Source organism: Micromys minutus, assembly GCF_963924665.1.
Source record: "Micromys minutus genome assembly, chromosome: 21".
NCBI lineage: Eukaryota > Metazoa > Chordata > Mammalia > Rodentia > Muridae > Micromys > Micromys minutus.
The window spans coordinates 47589186-47609089 of record NC_137956.1 but is presented as its reverse complement, the minus strand read 5'-3'; the positions used below and the strand labels follow the sequence as shown (position 1 = coordinate 47609089).

At 47.8% G+C, this 19904-nt stretch overlaps 1 protein-coding gene across 1 annotated transcript in view; it reads right to left on the bottom strand.

Moving 5' to 3' along the window:
- The window catches only part of ITGA9 (integrin subunit alpha 9), a 273563-nt gene that overhangs the window by 232026 nt on the left and 21633 nt on the right, over nt 1–19904 (bottom strand). Inside the window, exons 4-5 of the mRNA XM_080934771.1 lie at nt 16496–16619; nt 1257–1324 (exon numbers count right to left, since the gene is read on the bottom strand). Of these exons, the coding sequence (XP_080790897.1) occupies nt 1257–1324; nt 16496–16619 (192 nt within the window). The remainder of the gene's footprint in view (nt 1–1256; nt 1325–16495; nt 16620–19904) is intronic.

Here is a 19904-nt window from a genome sequence, read left to right as displayed (position 1 = left end):
TAAAAGCCACTGGCTTTTTTAAATGGGAGAATGTATATTATGTGTATTTGATAATTACAAAACAAACAAACAACAGGGTCTAAAAATGACTCAGCAATTAAGCATGTTTGTTGCTCTTCCGGAGGACTTGCTTTCAGTTCGCAGCACCCATGTCAGGCAGGCAGCTCACAACCAACTATAGCTCCAGCTCCAGAGGATCTGGTGCCCTCTTCTGGCCTCTGTGGACACAGCACTCACTTGCACATACACACCTATACACATAACTTTTTTCTAAAAGATTTAAGAATCATGGGAGATGATTCGGTGAGTCTGCAGGTAGTACTGGTGGCTTTTCTAGAAGCATTGTGGCCACCATCAGGTAAAGTGGTGATACAAAAAAAAAAAGCTGTCATTTAGGGGCTAAACAGGACTTGGTGAACTGGAACTGCAAAGGCATGTTCGATCTTTGACCAGAACAAATTCGTGGACAGTGTAGCTGCTTGCAAAGCGAAGCGTAGAATGGCATGTGGCTCGAAGCCATAAAAAAACGTACAAATTTGCAGAAGATCAGCATCAAATAAGGAAAGAGTCTCCTGGGAAATGAGATGGCTCATTGTCTAAGTAGACACTTGGCTCAAAGCTCGAAGACCTGAGTTTGAAACTGGAACACACGTGGCCGAAGGAGAGTTGCCTTCTGACATCCGTGCATGAGCTATGACAGGCTTACCCATACACATGTGTGTGCACAGAATAAGGGGATGCATTTCTAAGAGCGAAAGCAGTGCCAAAAAAGGTCCTAGCTGTGAAGAAACCATTCTGTTCCTGTCGCCTGGGCACATTCCAGAGTAGAGGCTTTCGGAATTCGAGGACTGGAAAGCCCAATGTGTAAGGTTAAGTCTCTCTGCTAAGGAAGTGGTCTGAGGAGACACCCAGGTGACTGACATGTCTTCAAACTGCGATCAGCTTTCTCCCCAGATCTCGGATGAAGCCAGCTTCTGTAAAAATCTCCCATGAGCCAGCCAAGCCTTCCACCCAGCAGTCCCCGCTCAGCCGCTGCCCTTCCTCAGGTTTAAATAATGTCCCCTGCTAGAAACAGCAGAATCTACTCGCTGGGGACTCTATGGAGACTCTGGGTAGACACTGTGTAGATTCACACGAGAACCTACACTACCCAGGACACTAGAAATCCCATTTCCAGGCGCCATTTCAACCATAAAATAGAAAGGACCAAACACCAAGAAGGGAAGTGAAATAAAAGCCGCATGGCTGGCACCCACCTCGGTGAAGAAGCCTGCTATCCCGGCCTGGCAGGACCCATGTTCCTCCCCATACTTCTTCTTATACTCTGGAGGGAGGGGGAGAAAAGCAGACCACAGCGATGTTAGTATGTGTCAGGTGCTTGCCAATCTGCCCAACCCCCCATGCCTCTTTGGGTTGAGTCCAGGAATACGGTCCAGGCTGAAGCACAGGAAGAAAGTCTTAGGACTCCAAGACTCAAAAATCGGGGCTCTGAAGCCATCAGGTGGCCAGGCTGCCAAGTGCCCCCAGAGGATCACCTCCATTCATGACAAGAAAGAGGAGTGACAGCTACCGTTAGCCAGGAGGCTGGTGACAATTACCCCATTGACTTCAGAGTGGACTAAGGTCCCTAGAGGGCCCAGGGAGTTAAAAATAGGATCTAGAAATGGAATACTGTGGACATTCCCTTGTGGACTCCCCTGGAAGGAGGCCAACCCCTTTCCCCCAGAGAGTCACTCAGGATAGTCTCTGGCAATCTGTTTTCTCCTGAGCAACCAGAAGAAAGCTGTCCACCTGTGGGCTGAGAAAGAAAGGACCGGCCCCAGCACGCAGTCACACCCCTGAGATGTGCAGAGCTGGTGTGTACTAGGCCTCATCTGCCTCATGTGCAAGGAACACAGAGAGCTCCGCAGGCCAGAAGGAAACGGAGCCAGGGCTGGGGGATAAGCTGAATTGTGGAGGCGTGTGGACCTAAGTTCAGTCCCCAGACGCCATGCTTCCAAGATAAGCAGAGCTCATCTACACTTGTGATCCTGGTGCTAGAGAGGCAGACACAGGAGGACCCCTGCTGCCTGCGTGTCAAAATCAAGCCAGTGAGGGACCTGTCTCAAAAACCAAGGAAGGTGGCATATGAGGTTGACTTCTGCCTTCCATGTGCAGGACCGCATGCCCATGCACAAACTAACACACATAAACATACATGCACACACATCATGCAGCCACGTGCACACCATTCAGCATTGGGGACACTTCTGGTGTTGTTTTGCTGTAAGTCAAGCGGGAACAGTGAGGCCACCTGAGGCTGGTTTGTCAGGTTCCAGGTTCTGCCGCCCTCCCTCCCATCATTCCCTTGACCCTCCTGGCCCTCCAGTCTCTCTCCATTCCTTAACAGCTAAGAGTACCAATTCTCAGAGAGGTAAATCAAGTCACCAAGGGCCACACAGCTACTTAACACGTGTTCTTTTATCTCTGTGGCCCTAATGAAGCTTTTGCAAAGTGAGTGATTGTGCAAGATCAAGAGGTTGACTGGCTGAAGTCATCTGGGGGGGGGGGAGGTAAAGAGGAGGTAAAGACAGGAGAGAGCCCTCGAGCTTTTCCGATGGTGTGGTAATAATATTGCTGGAGACTCTCAGGCTGGGGCTACCCAGTAAGTAACCCAGTGACCCCCTGCACTGTCCCCAAGGCTCTTAGTCTCTAGCACCATTAAAGGTAATGGAATTATGTTTTGAAAGATACTAAATAAATAATACGGAGGAACAAGGAAGCCGTGATTGCAACAGGACTTTGTTTCCTGAAGCTCCGAGTGTGCGCTCCAGACGCAAGGGGGAAAATAGACCCTGGGGAAATAGAGGAAGAAATTAGGTTTCCAACCACACACCACAGAGCCAGGAACGTTTTCCAGTAAATGGTCATTAATCCAGGCTAAATTACAACAGAATGTTAATTGAGTTACACCTCTCCTCTGCGAGGCTAAAACCAGTTCTTCCCGCCTTGACCCGTCCAGTCTCTATTAGGAAGATTCCCTGGCTGCCAGAAGCAGCCCCAAGTCTTACAGTGGGAGCTAAGGGTGGAAAATATGGGCAAAGAAATAAATCCTGCATCATTTGTGGGGCACAGAAATGGTACAAAGGGAAGATAAATCTTGCCTCAAATAGCACAATATGGGACCAGAGAGATGGCTCAGCAGGGAAAGGTATCTGCTGCTCTTCTAGAAGATCTGAGTTTAATTCCCAGCACCTGTGTTGGACAGCTCACAACTACCTTCTAGGGGAGTGTACACCTTCCTCTGGTACTTGCATATATGTGAGAACATACATACATACATACACACACACACACACATGCATGTACTCTCACACACAAATAAAACAAGTCTTTTTAAAAAGAGAACAACAGCAAAAACAATGAAAATGTCCAACTTAAGCTTGGAATATCACCCTACATACTCTAAAGCTAAATAAACCATCGTGATTCTTGCACGTGTGCATGTGTGTGCTCATCTTTGGAACCAGGTTTACACACAGGTGCTCGTGTGAGGACATGTGTGAAGGGAGGCGGGACAACCTCAGACACTGCTCTTTTTAGAACCATCCACCTTTGGTTTTTGAGGCATGGCTTCTCAGTGAACCTCAAAATCACTTACTGGGCTAGTGAGGTTCAGAGTCTCTGCCTCCCCGTGCTGAGATGACAAGCCTAAACCACTAGGCCCCTCTGGGGGAGGAACTTGGTTCTCATGTTTGCAAGCTAGGCTCCTTACAGACCGAGTTTCTCCCCGGCCCTGCGACTGTAACTCTAAAACATGAGACAATCACGGCGACTGGAACATTAAGAACCCGATGAGACCATCTTGCCTGACACCATTCAGCCGTATAAACTGGACACAGAAGCAACTGTGTGCAAATGTTATGCTTTTCAAAGCACTCAGAGTCTCTTCACGGCTGAGACTCTAAAGACAGCTCACGGAGAAACATCACCATACCTCTGCCAATGCCTTCCAAATTGTGAGGGTGTTCCCTACGCTGAGAGCCAACGTTTCTAAGACAGCCCCATCCTAGCCCAGGCTAATGTCCTACAGGGGGACGTTGTCACTAGAACTCCAGCCTCGGGTAGCAGGGGCCACTGTCTGGAGACCAGTCACCATTTCTCCAAGATGGCACTGTCCTACTCCAGGGCTGGGGGTATGGGACATACCAGTAATAGCTTAGGCATTTCCAGAGGTAGTAGGTCTGGATCTGCCTTCTCAGGAAGCTCCAGAGTGAGGGCGAATGTGAGGCTTTGCCTGGACCCTACTACCCAGGAATCCCTACCAGAGGATAGGCCACATCCTGGCCTCCCAGAAACCTCTATGATCGTGTCATAAACTCTCTCAATGGAAAGCAGGACTTTGTATTTTCCTTTGGCCTCCTGTCCCACCCTGACCACACATGCTCGTGGACAATGGTGACCTGGTTACCCTCTTCTAGGAAGTCTCAGCTCTTTGGATGTCCTAGGAATCCACAGCCTTCAAGATGCCTCTTTGGCTTCTCTGCCCAGGTGGCCTCACAGGTGCATGTAATGACACGTGAACGATACATTTCCCATCACAAAGGTGACAAGTATATTTGCCTAAATGTCCTGCACAATAGGCTGGTATCATTTATCCGACTGTACTTGACTGCGCTCTGTTGCCTGGTCACACCCTTGCACTGGACTAGAGACTCAGGCCAAAGTGCACAAGGACCAGGCAGGGGTGGCTCTCCTGCTACCAAGGTCCTGAAACCCATCCCCCACCTTCTCATCTACCCTCCCACCTCCTGCCAGCCAGTCTCCCTGAGTGCTGTTCAGCACTGCTGGAAAAGGCTTTGTGCTCCCCACGATCTAAGGACAGACAAGGGTGTGAGGAGGGGGAAAGACCCACCGCACAGATTCCTCTGCGCTTTCCACACTGACTGTACCCTGGGCAGCTCTGTGTTCTCTGTAGACTTTAGAAGCAAGACAGAGCATCCATCTCTTCTGAACAAGCCACCCCTGCTATCACCGACACTGACTATCTCTGAAGTCCTGAGAGCAGTCACGTGGCACGCATGGGACCGCCCATTCCCGAAGGCCACAGCAATGGGAAGTCAAGGCCACTGAACAAAGCGAAGCCTTCTAAAGCAGAGGGCAGCCTTACTGAGGACCCTCAGCCCCCATCTGACTCTGGATCAGCAGCATCAAGCCATGGGGGCTTGAACCCCCACTACTAACCCCAGACACCCCACTCCTTTTCAGCAAAATGAAACAAGACACAGCATCATGAGGGCTGGGCACGGAGTTCTTCTGGTAGAGTGCTTGTGTGTGCACTGAAGGCCTGGGTTCCTCGTGAACTGGGATGGTACCTCGTGTCTGAAATCCTAGCATTCAGGTGGTGGAGACAGGAGGATCAAGAGTTCAAGCTCATTAAGGGCAACAAGAGACACTGTGTCTACACCAAACAAACTCAGAGACAATACCTTACAGATACCCAGGGTCTAGTATACAGACAGTTGTGCTAATGTAGTCAAATAGGTACAATCCTCTTCCAAATAAAAACTTAAACATGTTATTCTGCATATCTAGACTTGAGTTGGAGGCTGCCCTATGGGCAAAGCTATGGAAGAGGGCTGGGTAGAGCCAGGGGAAAGGGGCTGACCCCAGTAGAGCTGAGCCCAAGAGACATGAGTCCCACCACTGTCTCCATAGAGCAGTGAGGAAGCACAGGGTGGGGGGACCCAGGAGCCGGGGATGACCTCCAGCCCCTAGGTTCCCAGGAAGACCCTTTCTGCACAAACAAAGGCAGTGGGCCCAAGTGACCCTGGGTTTACTCACCTAGCCCCCAATCGTCCCCACAGACAGTGCACAGGACAGCAAAGTACTAGAGCCTTCTGTTAGAGGACAAACCATGTGTCCACCTAAACGACGCAGGAGAAACAGACAGTGGCTCCCGCTCTCTGTAATGTGCCCAGCTGTTTGACCCAGGGTAACTGAGGCCACTCGGCAAAGATAGGACTGAGCAAGAGGACCTGGCAGCAGTGTGGAGACCTCTCTTATGTGGGTGTGTTAGGTGTGCATGGCTAGTATGACACACTCTAATTCAAGTTCTGGGCTCACTCCCTCCAAAGGGGTGGCTTTTTTCTTGGTTTAGCCGCTGGTTTCACAAACCCCTTCTAAACAGAAGAGAAACAAGGGCTTCGAAAACCCACAGTCTACCCTGAAGCTCGCAAATTGTAATTGACATTAGAAAGCCACTGGAGAGAATGCTGAGGGTAAAGGCTTAGCTGGGCATAGATCAGCGGTTCATGCATTCCTCGTAAGGCTCTCAACTCTCAACGACATGTTGGAGAGACTGTGATTTTCCAAAGCCAATTAATCATCCACCCTTGTGTGTATGTGTGTGTGTGTGCATGTGTGTGCACATGCATGCATGCATGTGTGTATGTGTGTGCACATGCATGCATGTATGTGTGTGTGCATGCGTGTGCATATGTGTGCGTGTGTGCATGGGTTGGGGGAGGAGGTAACAAAGGAATGTTAAGTGCTTTAACAGATGAACATTAAACAGTGATTTAGGAATCAATGTTTATGGGTACACGCGTGCTCTTGTGTATCTGTGGAGAGTTCTAGGACCTAGTTGGCGACTGTGAGGAAACACCGGCCTAAAGCGGCTTGAGGACAGTGCTTACTTCATCTCACAGCTTACAGTCCATCACCTACGGAAGCCAGGGAGGGACACAAGGCAGGAACTGGAGCACAGAGCACCGAGAACTGCTCCCCACTGGCTCGCTCTCCCCCAGGCCTGCTCGGGCTCTTTCTTATACGGCCCAGGACACCTGCCCCGGCAGGCACTGCTCACACTAGGCTGAGGCCACATGGATCCCAACCAAGAAACGGACTTGTCCACACGGGCCGATCTGATGGCTGCCCTTCCTCGCTGAGCTTCTGTCTTCCTAGGTTTGTGCTAAGTTGACAAAAACTATTTATGACAACCCACAAATAACACAAAAGCATACAATTTGTCTTTCTAAGTCTGACTTATTTCACTCGGACGATGATCTCTCTATCCATTTTGTGTTAAATGACAGCATTTCACTTTTTAATGGTCCAACTCGTGTGTGAGTGTGTGTGTGTGTGTGTGTGTATATATATATATATAACTTTCTGCATGTATTCTTCTGATCTAGTCTGTTTTATACCTTGGCTCTTTGACTAGCACTACCATGACTGGATGTGCAGATGTCCCTGTGGAATGCTGATGTACAGTCCTTTATGTGTCCAGACAGGAATAAATAGGATAGCATACTACTTACAGGACAGTTCCATGCTTAGCTTTTGGCAAAGCTAGTGTGTAGGCGTGCACATTTGTGGAGATGTCCTTGCCCGTGTATGCATACAAGGAGATCAAAGTTGACCTGAGGTGTCTTCCTCAACCACTTTCTATTTTCTGACACTTCTTGTTGAACCCAGAGCTCACGGATGCGGCTAACATGGCTGGTGGGCCCTGGTTTTTATGTGGGTGCTGAGGATCTGAAGTCAGCTCCTGCTCACACAGTAGGCACATTAGTTTCAGGGCCGTCTCCCGCCCAAAACTAGTCTTAACACACTGGTCCCGAAGTCATTTTCCAGTTGTTCCGCTCAGCCAGGAAATAAAGTATCTGGGAAAATAGCTTTCTAGCCCTAAATTATTTCCAAACATCACCAAGGAGTGATAAATCTCTCAGTAGCTGAAGATAAAGCACAAATTTAGGGGTCCACGATTATTAGTGGACAGGTCATTAGTAATAAAACGAGCCATTTACCTCCCCCAAAGGGAAGAGAAGACAAACTGCCTTCCGTTCTGATAGACTTCCGTGGGAAGTCGGATTAATGCTATAAATAGTGAAGTTAGAGAGGAAGAGGGGAAACTTATTGAAACAGTTCTGGAGTGGGCTGTGGCAAATCCTGAAAGCCAGCTGCACCAAACAATTAAGTGAGCAGGACATGTGAAGAGAAGAGGAGAACACTGGAGAACATTTAATAGTTTTAGCCTTCTGCATGTATTTTGTAGGTCAGGGTGCCACAGTTCGCGGCCAGCATTTCAGCTAAAGCTCTTCGGCAGCTGCATTGGCCTCTGTCAACAGCGAAGGGTGGGGCTGTTGGCCTCTCACCTGTTTCTGCCACCTCTCACGATAATTTTCCAGGGACAAGTTTTCCATCACAGGCAAATGGGCTGTTTAAAAATGTACTGTATGGCTACAAAGGAATATTATGCTGCCTTGAAGTGGAAAGACATTTTTGATACATTCTGCAACATGGAATGTACCCTGAGGAGACCCAGCTACAGGAAGTTAGCTAAGTCCCACATTGGATGATTCCGCTTGTGCCCAGAGTAAGCAAACTCAGGGAGGAAGTGCTTGCCAAGAGCTGGAGAGGAAAGAGATGGGAAACTGGTGTTGACCAGGGACGAATAGGAACCATGAGAGACTTCGGGGGACAGGTGGACAGACAGGTGCCCGGTATGAATGGGAATGGGGCAGACTTCAAACATGGTTACAATGTTCATTTCTATGTATATTTTTGGAAGGAAAAGGGGGCTGGAGAAATGGCTCAACTGTTAAGAACAGTTACTACTGACTCCTCCTGCTAGAGGCAGACTTGTAGGCCCCGGGGATCTGCCACCCCTTTCTGGCTGTCACAGGCCCTGGACTCATATGTACATACATATCTACACACACACACACACACACACACACACACAGGCACGCACGCACAAGCACATAACTAAAAATAAAATAATCATTTTTAACCCATTAATAGTTGCTTCCATTCATGGCCCTCTAGAGTACATCTAACAAAACAAACAAACAAGCAAACTCAAGTGTGATCCTAAAAGACTATAATGTCTTTAAAAAGCCATCAGGGTCATAACTGGAGGTCTTTCCCTGTGCCCCATTGATCACAAAGGAATAAACGTGCCACAGGAAAAAGTCATCTAGGGAAACCTATGCTGTACTTTAAGAACCAACAACCCTGTGCTTAACACATCCTCAATAAGACCTTTATCTGCTTCTCCTGGACCCCAATTTTCTCATCTCTACAACGTAGATATAAATCCTGACCAGACGGGGTGATATAAGCCAGGAGATCACCACAGGTTCAAAGCCAGCCTGGCCTCAGAGCGAGTCACAGCTGGAGCTACACAGCAGGACTCTGTCTCATCAAACAACAAGAAGACACTAACCCCAAAATGTTGTTTTCATAAGTATGATTACAAATCCAAGTGGCCGTCCTGAAAGGTATTTATTATCAGGTAAATTCTGATCTGGGTGCTTCTCAGACAACAGTACTCTGGATGCTAAGTTACACAGGCACTTTTACAAGAGACTTAGAAACTGTGGGCATCTGTAACATTAGAAGATACAATTTAAACAGTAATCCTGCACAAACTTATTTGAGGTATAGGATCCATTTTTGTCTAAAGGTCTTGGCTCCAAGAAGAAACTTAGACTCTCATGAATCCCAGGGTCAAATGCAGAGACCTCTGACCACCTTTTATCCAGTCTTCATGTGTGTGTGTGTGTGTGTGTGTGTGTGTGTGTGTGTGTAAGAGAATGTGTGTGTGTGACTGTGACTGTGTGTGTGCATGAGCATATGAGTGTGCATATGAGACTGAGTGTGAGTGTGTATGTGTAACTGTGTGACTGAGACTGTGTGTGTGCATGAGTATGTGAGTATATATATGAGACTGAGTGTGACTGTGTGTGTGTAACTGTGTGGCTGTGATTGTGTGTATGCATGAGTGTGTGAGTGTGTATATGAGACTGAGTGTGAGTGTGTGTATGTGTAACTGTGTGACTGAGACTATGTGTGCATGAGTGTGTGAGTGTGTATATGAGACTGTTAGTGTGTGTACATAAGTGTGTGTGAATGTATATGTGTGTGCACTCAAGCATGTGGAGGTAAGACACTAACACCAGGTCTTCCTCAGCCATCCTTCACCTTATTCTGAGGCGGGTCTCTCACTGAACCTGTAGCCCTCCATTTTATCTAGGCCGTCTGGCCATCGAGCTGCAGGGACCCTCCTGTCTGAGCCTCTTCAGAGCTGGGGTACAGGTGTGCATTTTGAAACTGTTTTTTAAAAATCAAAACAAAATAAAAACAAAAAACATGAGCTCTGGGAATCGAGTGGGGCCCCCATGCGCACACAGCAAGCACCTTAGCAACAGAGCCGCCTCTCCAGCCGCAGGAACCTCTTCTTCATGGTATAGACTACTGAAGAGCATCGTGCTGTTTAATTCACCGTAGCTATCTAAGTGAGGTAATGTTTGCAAACGCTCTTTGGAAAGCAGAAAGCCCTGTGTAACAGCGGGCTCATTATCTAATGAAAATGGAAGGGTCTTCTTGAATCTTTAAGTGGATGTGCTTAGCCTTTTACAATTATTTCTAAAAACAAAAGGAATGCACGCCCAAACCTCCACTGCTTTTGATTTGTTAATGGATCATAATTGATTTTTATCCCCTGTGGGGTCCTGCCCTTCAGCATTAAGAAGAGGAAAAAAAATGTCTTTGCCATGAATGCCTTGGCCTGGTTCTTACTCTGGGACTGACCACTGCCTTAAGAAAGGCACATGGGAAATAAAAGCTCAGCTGCTCTGAGCATTGAAATCAATTTTAAAGCACAAGAAAATGTGATCAATTCAGACCCTTAAAATTCAGATTTAAGAACATTTGCACACAGCATCAGATCCTTTATGGTAACCGGAGCTTAACAACTGGATTCCACAGATAAGATCTTCAAAGCTGTTTAAGAAAATGCTATCCAGGCATGGTGGTGCGTGCTTAACTTCAGCAATGGAAGGCTGGGGGAGGACAGAAATGTCGGGCCAGGCCCAGCTTCCTAGTGAGACAGAACTCCACAATTACAAACCTTTCCTGGCTCTTCAGAACATTTTAGTGGACGCCAGCTCTCTGACCTTAGTTATCAGCGTCCACTGGACACCATTTCTCGCTTATTGAGTTTGGAAGGTATTAGGCACCTAAAACACCCCAAGTCCCTTGTCAAGAGGTACTGATCCCCCAAATTCACAGAAGAGACCTTTCAAGCTTGTGCAAAGTCACCTCATCAGAATGGAGGAGCAGAAACTGCCAATCATATGAATGCTTGGTGCCACCACATCCTGAAATATAATGGTACGTCATTGCCACCGACAAACAAATCTGCATTTAGTTGTTATTTGTTTGCTTGTTTGTTCGCAGGACAGGGACATGTGCACACGTCACTGCATGCATGTAGAGGTTAAAGGCTAGCTTATGGGATCAATTCTCTCCTTCCACCACGTGGGGCCTGCTGCTCGGCAAGTGCCCTTTACCCGCTGGTCCCCTAGCGCAGCGCTCTCCCAGAGAACACTGTTTATGATGTTTCTAGGCTGTTCTCAAGTCACCCCAGACTCATGAGATATTTTTACCCCATCACAATAAAAAACAAAACCCATGAGTTGCTTACAGTCTCATGCTGAGTTTTGGCTTCTTGCCTTGGTGGGTTCAAGGATAAAGGATAAAAGAAGTGTCTGTACTTGATTTTATCACATGTGCTGACTTAAGTTTAGAGAGGCTTTAAATACCCTGGTGTGGTGACTAGAGACATAGCTCGGGGGATCTGACACCTCTGACCTCCAGCCTCAAGGGTACTGTACACACCCACACACAGAGACACAGAGATTTACCATAAAATAACTCTTTAAAAAGCATTCTGGCATATTTAAGTAACTAAGGTTTGATGGAGCTCACTCTGTTTGGTCATTTCCCCAAGTCATACCCGTTAAGTTCTTATCAGCTCCCACACTCTGACAACGGCAACCCGTGGGCGTCATGATACTGCCCGTGGTTGAGACAGGTGTACACTCGATCCGTTGCTGCGGGGATGCACTGTGAGTTTATCTGATTTTATGCCCTAGTCTTTTTGATTTCCAATTCCTTCTGTATTTCCTGGTTCCAACAGGATGTTCTGGTAGCCTCTCCCATCCAACAGGAAGCAGCTGAGAAGCCATGAGAAAATGTCCTGTGCCAAACCCAAGACCAGTGTTTTTGAAGAAATGAAAAGCTCAAGGCCCCCAAGAGATGGCTCAGTAGTTAGGACTGTGTACTGCTCACACAGAGCTCCCAATCCGGCAGACTCCATAGCGCCTGTAAATTCGGCTTAGGAGATCCGATCCAGCCTTCAGGAGTTCATGCACAACTTTGCTCATATGCACATACACACAGAGACACACATACACACACAGCACATACCACACCACAAACCACACACACACACACATACCATACCACACACACACACACACACACACACACCACCACATACCACACATATACACACACACCATACCACACACACCATACCACACACACACACACACACCATCACCACCACATACACACACACCATACCACACACACACATATGTATATATACACCATACACATACATACACACCATACCACACACACACACACATGACACACCACATACCACACCCATACACACACCAAACCACACACACATACACACACACCATACCCCCACACACATACATGCACATACTCGCACACGTGTGCACACACCACACCACACCATATATTACACACACAAACACACAACATACCACACAGACACATACATATGCACACCACACACACACATACACACACACCATAACACACACATGGGTGCACGCACACACACATACACACACACACACACACACACACACACACACACACACACACACATACATACCACATAGACACACACTTAAAACAATAAAACCTTTTTTAAAACAACGACAAAAAAAAAAGCTCAAGACGTTTTGGAAAGGTCACCCAGAGAGTTTAGTCTACCAAACTGACCTTCCAATCTTTGGGAGACTGCACTGCTGACCCTCCCAAAACCCAACAAGGAGACACTACTACAGAGCTACAGGCAGGCTCTGCAAGCACTGTTCTCTGGGATTTCTCATGGTCTCCCTAGAACAACCCAACGAGAAGCGGAGGCATGCCAGCGACTACTGCACTGATGAGACCTTTAACTGCACCAAGGGAGGTGGTGTGGCTCACCTATCTCCTCCATCAAGCCTGTCTCTGCCCCTCGTGCATTCTATCACTGGACAGAAAGTAAACCCGGAAGGAGGAGTCTCTCCAGACCCTGCCCTGACTTACAGTACAGTCCCTCTGTCCCTCACTTCCCTGCCTTCAGTTTTGAATTCCTCAATCATAAAAAGAAAGAAGCCTGCCTTAGAGGCAGCTTAAGCCCCTCCTGGAAAAGCACGCAACTGAGCATGTGTAGGCTGGGATTCAATCCTACAGAGCACCAGTGCTCAAACATAGAGCCACCTCTCTTCTTCCTGAAACTGCAAGAATTGAGTTTTTATCCATTTTCCGATTAGTATAAAAATAAGTTTCATTATGACATTTTCAAGCATGTACGGTTTTCATATGTATGTGCGTTCGTGTGCATATGTGTATGCAGGTATTCATGTATACACATGTGTGTGCATGTGCATGTGAGAGCATGCAGATGAAGGACTAAGACTGATATCAGAAATTATCCTCAAGTGTTTTTCTACCCTTTCTCCTGATTCAGGGCCTCTCAATCAAACCCAGAGCTCACCAAAATAGCTGGTCTCACTAGCCAGTCTTCTGTGGGGACCCCTCTGTCTCTGTCTTCTGGGGGTGTGCCACACTCACCTGGCATGCATATGGGGATCTAGACTTTGGTCCACACGTTTCTGGTGTCCCTTCCACCACTATTGCCCTCCCGAGTTCCCTCCCCATCCCCACTGGTTCCTGCTCTCTCCTTACGTACTCCCTCTCTTCTTTATCCTACCCACAATGCTCCATTACCCTCTCCTCTTGGACTGTGTCTGTTGGCCCTTGTCTATCTGGTGCTCATCAGCCACTTAACAAAACTGAAGGAGTTCTACTCCTTACACACAAGTCAGTCACCTTGTAATGACTCATAAGCCTTGCTTAGAGCCCGGCTCACTAGGATATAACAAGCATATTGCCATATGTAATATGTTCAGCACATAGTGTGCTAGCAGATACATACCAGACACCACTCTAAAAACGCAGAAGTATTGATCGCTTAAGCTAGACACAGAATCTACATTCTCATCAGCAGTCGGTGTTAATGAGAGGGCTCTGGCATTTGGAGTCCTGGGTTTTGTTCCAACCACCGAGTCACCCACCCTCCACACAGTGAAAGCTCAAGACTTGAAAGCCACACTTCTTATCTCTCTGGACCTTGATACGCCCAGCAAGCTGGTCTAGGTGACATCTGAAAGGTTCTATAAACTCTAAAAGCTTCCATTGTCCTTAACCATAATGTGACCCCCACCTGGAACAGGGAAATTTCGTCACTGAGATTTTCCACATTAAGAGAAAATAATGGTTGTTTTAGGAGCCAAAGTTGGTTTCATTTAGACCACAAAACAGGGAAGTAGAGGTCTCCAAAACCAACAGTACACCAGGGCTTTCTTACTGCGGGCCTGCCTCCTACCTAATCCCTCCACTAGCACAGTCTTCCGGAGAAATCTGAGTATCACTACGCCTCTCATCTTACAGATCCAAGAACACAGAACCATTGTCTGGTCCTCCACTTTCCTTAGCAGCTGCTCTTCCACCCACATCTTGCTAATATCTTTTCTGGCTCCATTTGACTATCATGAAGATGAGAAATATACAAAACAAAGAAACTTAGGCTATGCCTGACAAGGACTCTGAGCTCCTACGCAGAGCCCTGCATCGGTCAGCTACCTCTGCGTAACAACTTCGATTCTCCGTGGTAAATGATAACAAATGTTGATTTCTCCCTCATACAGCTAGGGCTCAGCTGATGTGGGTGGGCTCTGGCTACAAACTCATGTCAGACACATTGCACGTGCTTGAGTTTGGGGACCAGTGAGTGGCCTGTATGGGATTCGGAAAGTGCTGAGATGGATAGGTGACAACCAAATGTCCCGGCTTGGTGCTCATGTTCCCCGATGCTTGACTGATGGCATCATTCATTCATTCATTCGTTCATTGGTTCATTCAAGACAGGGACTCATGTACCCTAGCTGGCCTGGAGGATAGAACCCAGGACTTCATGCACGCTGGGAAATCACTTGACCAACTGAGCTACACCTGTGGCTAAACCACCACTGTTTTGAAGATGAAGGGGTTTGTTTGGTCCTATTAGAGCAATATGGAAACGAACAGGGCCAGAGTTCATTCTCCCCATCTGGCCCAGCCAGAGCCAGCCAAATGCTCCAGCAGACAAAGAATGAAGCCATGGAAACAGCCCACCCTCACACAAGAAGGTCTGTGCCTTCTTCACTCGGGTGCCTCCTGAGCTTTCGGTAGAAAACAATTTACAGAATGTCTCACTTGGGCCTCCTGAGTCCCACATCGGGCCATGGGATCCTCCTCGAGAGACAAAAATCATTTACAATGTCCAGAAAGTGTCAGAGCCCCTCTTGATGACCACAAATACAAAAACCTAAGAAAGCCCAGAGCAGGGAAGCACAAGGCCGTGTGAACCCAGACCAGTGGGACCTCTTTCCAAAAGCATGAGTGGGAAGCAACTTTAAAAAATCCAGCAGTCTTTTGCATTTAGAGAGTTTCACCCAAGAATCTGCAGTCCCTAAGCAGGGCATCGGGGAAGACCCCGAATGCTCACATAGCACACCCCGCATAGCCCATGGTCTCAGAAAGCAACATATAGGATGGACCTGACTTGAACCCACAACCAGTATGCACTAAGCTCTGCTGAGCCCCACCTGTATAAAGTTGTACAAATTTTTAAAAAATCATGTTTATTATTGTTTGGCATGGATGAAGATGCGTTGCTACGCAGTGATGGCTGACTGATTCCAAGTGCTCTTCAGACCCAAGGGCTGCTCTCTGTACACTCAAGGATGGTCAGAAGTGTATGTCATGAGAAGGGAATGAGGGGGGCTGGTTGTTCAACTTCTGCCACGTTTGGGCTTTATAGCTACTGGAGGTTCCCTCTCACAACCTAGAACATTCAGGGGTTCTGTGGAAGTCCAATGACCGTCCTGCCTTCGCACTGGTGCCATAGAGATCACCTAGATCAGTCCCTGACCTTTCTGATAAATTTGGGTCCAGAAAAGGATAGTAACTTTCCCAAGGTCCTACAGCATCTGGCCGTGTCAGGAAGCTAAGAGAATCTCTGGATTACTTGGCTACACCTCATCTCTGTAACTTCATAAAGAACAAACACTATTATCTCTGTGGTGGGAGCCAGGCTAGACAGGGCCTGGACCACTGTCTCCTTTGCAGTTGTCTCTTCCACGGAAAAAGCTTTGATGGGAGTCAATCTGGGGACAGGGGACAGATAACCCACACCAGCATGTGGTAAGCCAGAGAGACCCTAAGGCTGTGGTGTGAGGAAGAGGGCGGGGGGGACTGTCGAAGTTACCCAAAAGGAGGGCACCACACTGAGGGAGAACCAACCCACGCTCACCTTCGTAGCAGGGGATCAGCACCTTGCCTTTGGCCTGGAGGTTGGACGGGATGAGGTAGCAGAATCCATGGGGCAAGATGTGGTCTGTTTCGTAGTAGATGTTCTTCCAACGATGGGCACAGGCCTAAAGGGACAGAGAGGAAGGGGGAGAATGTAAGTTCATGACAAGGCATCAGAAAGATGAAACGGAGGAGAGCCAGCTCCTGGGAGGCTGCTGGGAGGAGAGAGAGAGGATCATAGCCGGGCCTGACAGGATGACAGAAGACAGAGGGCCACAGAGTCTTGGACTGAGACGTGGTTTCTAGGCAGGGGTCAGGGAAAGCCTAGAGGGTGGACAGCACCCTTCATACTGGGCACAGGAAGGGAGATGTCACCAGCAAGAGCAGCATTTGGCGCGAAGGACAGGAGAAGCGACATGGGTTTGGAAGATCCACAGAAAGAAGGACGGCAAGCGGGGAGGGTCAAAAGTAAGATGTCAGAAAGACAGCCAGGCCTCAGTGGTGATGGGGAGGGTGGATTTTATGGATTCACCAGTGGCTAATTTCAGTGGCCAGGCAACAGCAACCCAGGGCACAGCTTCCACAGGTGTGTGGCATAATCCTGTTCACAGTCGTGAAGTTTCCCTCGTCCGCCACGCAGAGACTTAGGTGAGCAGGATAGAAGTGGGTATCTCTGGGAGAGAAACTGCTTGCCTGAGCCAGGACAGACCATGGAAGAGAGAGAAGGGATGAGAAGCTGACAGAAGGGAGGGAGGACAAGGGGAAGAGGCGTTGGGTGGTGGAGAACCTGAGACACTCAGCAAGAATCTCCCTAACCGGAAGCAAAGGTCTGTGGCTGGTCCCTCCACTGAAGTAATAGTTGATACCCAGCAAAACACATGCACCTTGAATAAAACCTTAACAAGCGTTGGTAAATACACACCACTGTGCGACCAAATGCTTAGTGAGATGGCCCCAGTTCCAGGCACTTTGTTGCCTTTCACAGCGTAGTCAGAGGAAGCTCTGTGAAGACACCTAGGGCAAGAAGTGACAGAAGGGGTACAAAGTGACAAAAGGAAGGTTTGGGGCACGGGGCAGGAGAGTGAGAGAGAGTCGTGGGAAGGGGAAGGAAATGAAGGAGGGGGTGGAGACGAAGAGGAAATTCAGGAGACAACAACCTGCTTAAATTCAGCTTCCAAACCACCCTAGGAAAAGACCAAGGAGCACCCCAACTCTCAGCTCTCACACATCTGAAGTTAGAAGGGCTGATTATCCTCCCAAGGAATAAAAAGAGCAAGAAAATTGTCCAATTTCCTTCAAAGGCCTTCTTTGTTGTGTGAATGCAGCATGTGCTTCCTGAAGGGTGACTTGGTCACAAATGCCTGTCTGTCCCTGCCGCCCTCGCACACCTGCACTTGCTGTTCACAGACGGACAAGCTCTGTCATGATCCCAGGTCTGCAGTGCACAGCCAGGACTCCCTGGCCATCGAGACATGTGGTGGACACAGGATAAAAGCAAGACTGAGTGAGATGTCACAGAATTCTTTCAAAGAAGCTATGCCACCCTGGAGCTGGGGTGGCTGCAGAGGTGCAGGGGATGCGGGTGTTTAGTGCTGGGAATGCTGTTTGGCAGAAGTTCACCTAAAGCAAACTCATCGGGGCGTGTTCTAGTGACCTGTGCACTTTTCTTCGTGTGTTTTATTTCAGAAGAGCACTCATTCACACACACACACACACACACACACACACACACACACGGTGGGGGAAAGAGGGAGGGAAGTAGGGAAGGAGGGAGGGAGAAAGGGAGGGAGGAAGGGAGGAGAGAGGAAGGGAGGGAGGGAGAGAGCCTTGACATTCAGAAAGAAAACAGCAGAATTTGAGCCGGAAAGTGCTACTTCCACCCAGAAAAAAAAATTGAGCCGTTTAGATAATTTGTTATCTGAGGCTTGGCAACTCTGATGAGGAGAGATTGTGGTTCTGAATGTTTGAGGGGTGTGTGTGTGTGTGTGTGTGTGTGTGTGTGTGTGTGTGTGTGTGTGTGTGTGAAACCAGAGGTTAATATAGAATACCTTCTTCCCTTGCTTTTTAGCTTTCTTTCTTTGTTCATTTATTTATAAATAGAACAAATCTCCCACTGAACCTGGATCTCATCAGTTTGGCTGGCTGACTAGCCAGTGAGCTCCAGGGATCCTCTGTCTCTGCCTTTCCAGGGCTAAAACTACAGACATGAATGGCTCTGCCCAGTTTGTGCACGGTGCTGGTGATCTAGACTCAGGTCTTTGTGCTTGTGTGGCATGGCTAACTAAGCCCTCATCCCTATTCCTGAGGACACCATCTCTGCACTTCAGGGGTGTGGGACCAGAATGGGAAGGGAAGGAACTTGCTTTCAGTCCCATGGTGGCATTTGTATCAGAGATCATTTGTCCCTGGCGAAAACTAGAAGGCACCACATTATCCACAGAGCCGAGATGGGCAGCCACTGGGCCAAGGTTAGCCTTATGGGCCAGCTTGACATCCTGAGTCTTGCCAGCATTTGGTCTGATAAGGCCATTTGTCACTGAGATGATTTCCTCCCAGTCAAAGCTTTCTGTCTCCGCCATCCTACCCTCAAAATCAAAAGTTGTATCCCTAGGGAGACAGGTCTTATCCTGTGCCACAAAGGACTCCTGCCGGCTCAAAATGCTTTCTCTACCTTCAATTTAAAAAAAAAAAAAATGCTTTCCAGAGAGATTTCACAGACAAAAACTGAGACATTAAAGAAAGAGGAAATGGATTTAGATAACACTAACATACACGCACACACAAGCCATCATGGAATATCACCTCACACTTGTTAGGATGGCCAATATTTAAAAGAGAAATGGAATGTGTTGGGGGTGGAGCTCAGGAACAGAATGTGTGCTTAGCATGCCCGAGGCTGTGGATTCTATCTCCCGTACCACAAGACCCCAATAACAAGCAGACAAACAATTAGTTGTCCCTGAAACTTTATGCGCGCTGGCCAAACAAAATGGTTCATGCACTTTTAGAGAGACAATGTGCCAAGGTATTTCCAACAGTGAAAAGTAAGATTTCTACATGATCTGATAGTTTCACTTCCACGCATGTCCCCAAAAGAAATGGAACGTGGGATGTCTAATGAATCTCTGTTGGTGTTTGTACAACTTTATTCATAATGACAAGGAGCTAGAAGCCACCTGAACATGCCTCCAGGAAAGAGCAAAGAAAATGCTCTGCACATGTGACACAGTATCACTTGGTCTTGAGAGAGGAAAACAAGAAAAGAAAAGAAAAGAAAAGAAAAGAAAAGAAAAGAAAAGAAAAGAAAAGAAAAGAAAAGAAAAGAAAAGGAAAGAATGCTGTCATACGCTACAACAAAGCCGAGCAGTGAGGGCACTGTGCTAAATGCCAGAAGCCAACCGGAGGTGACA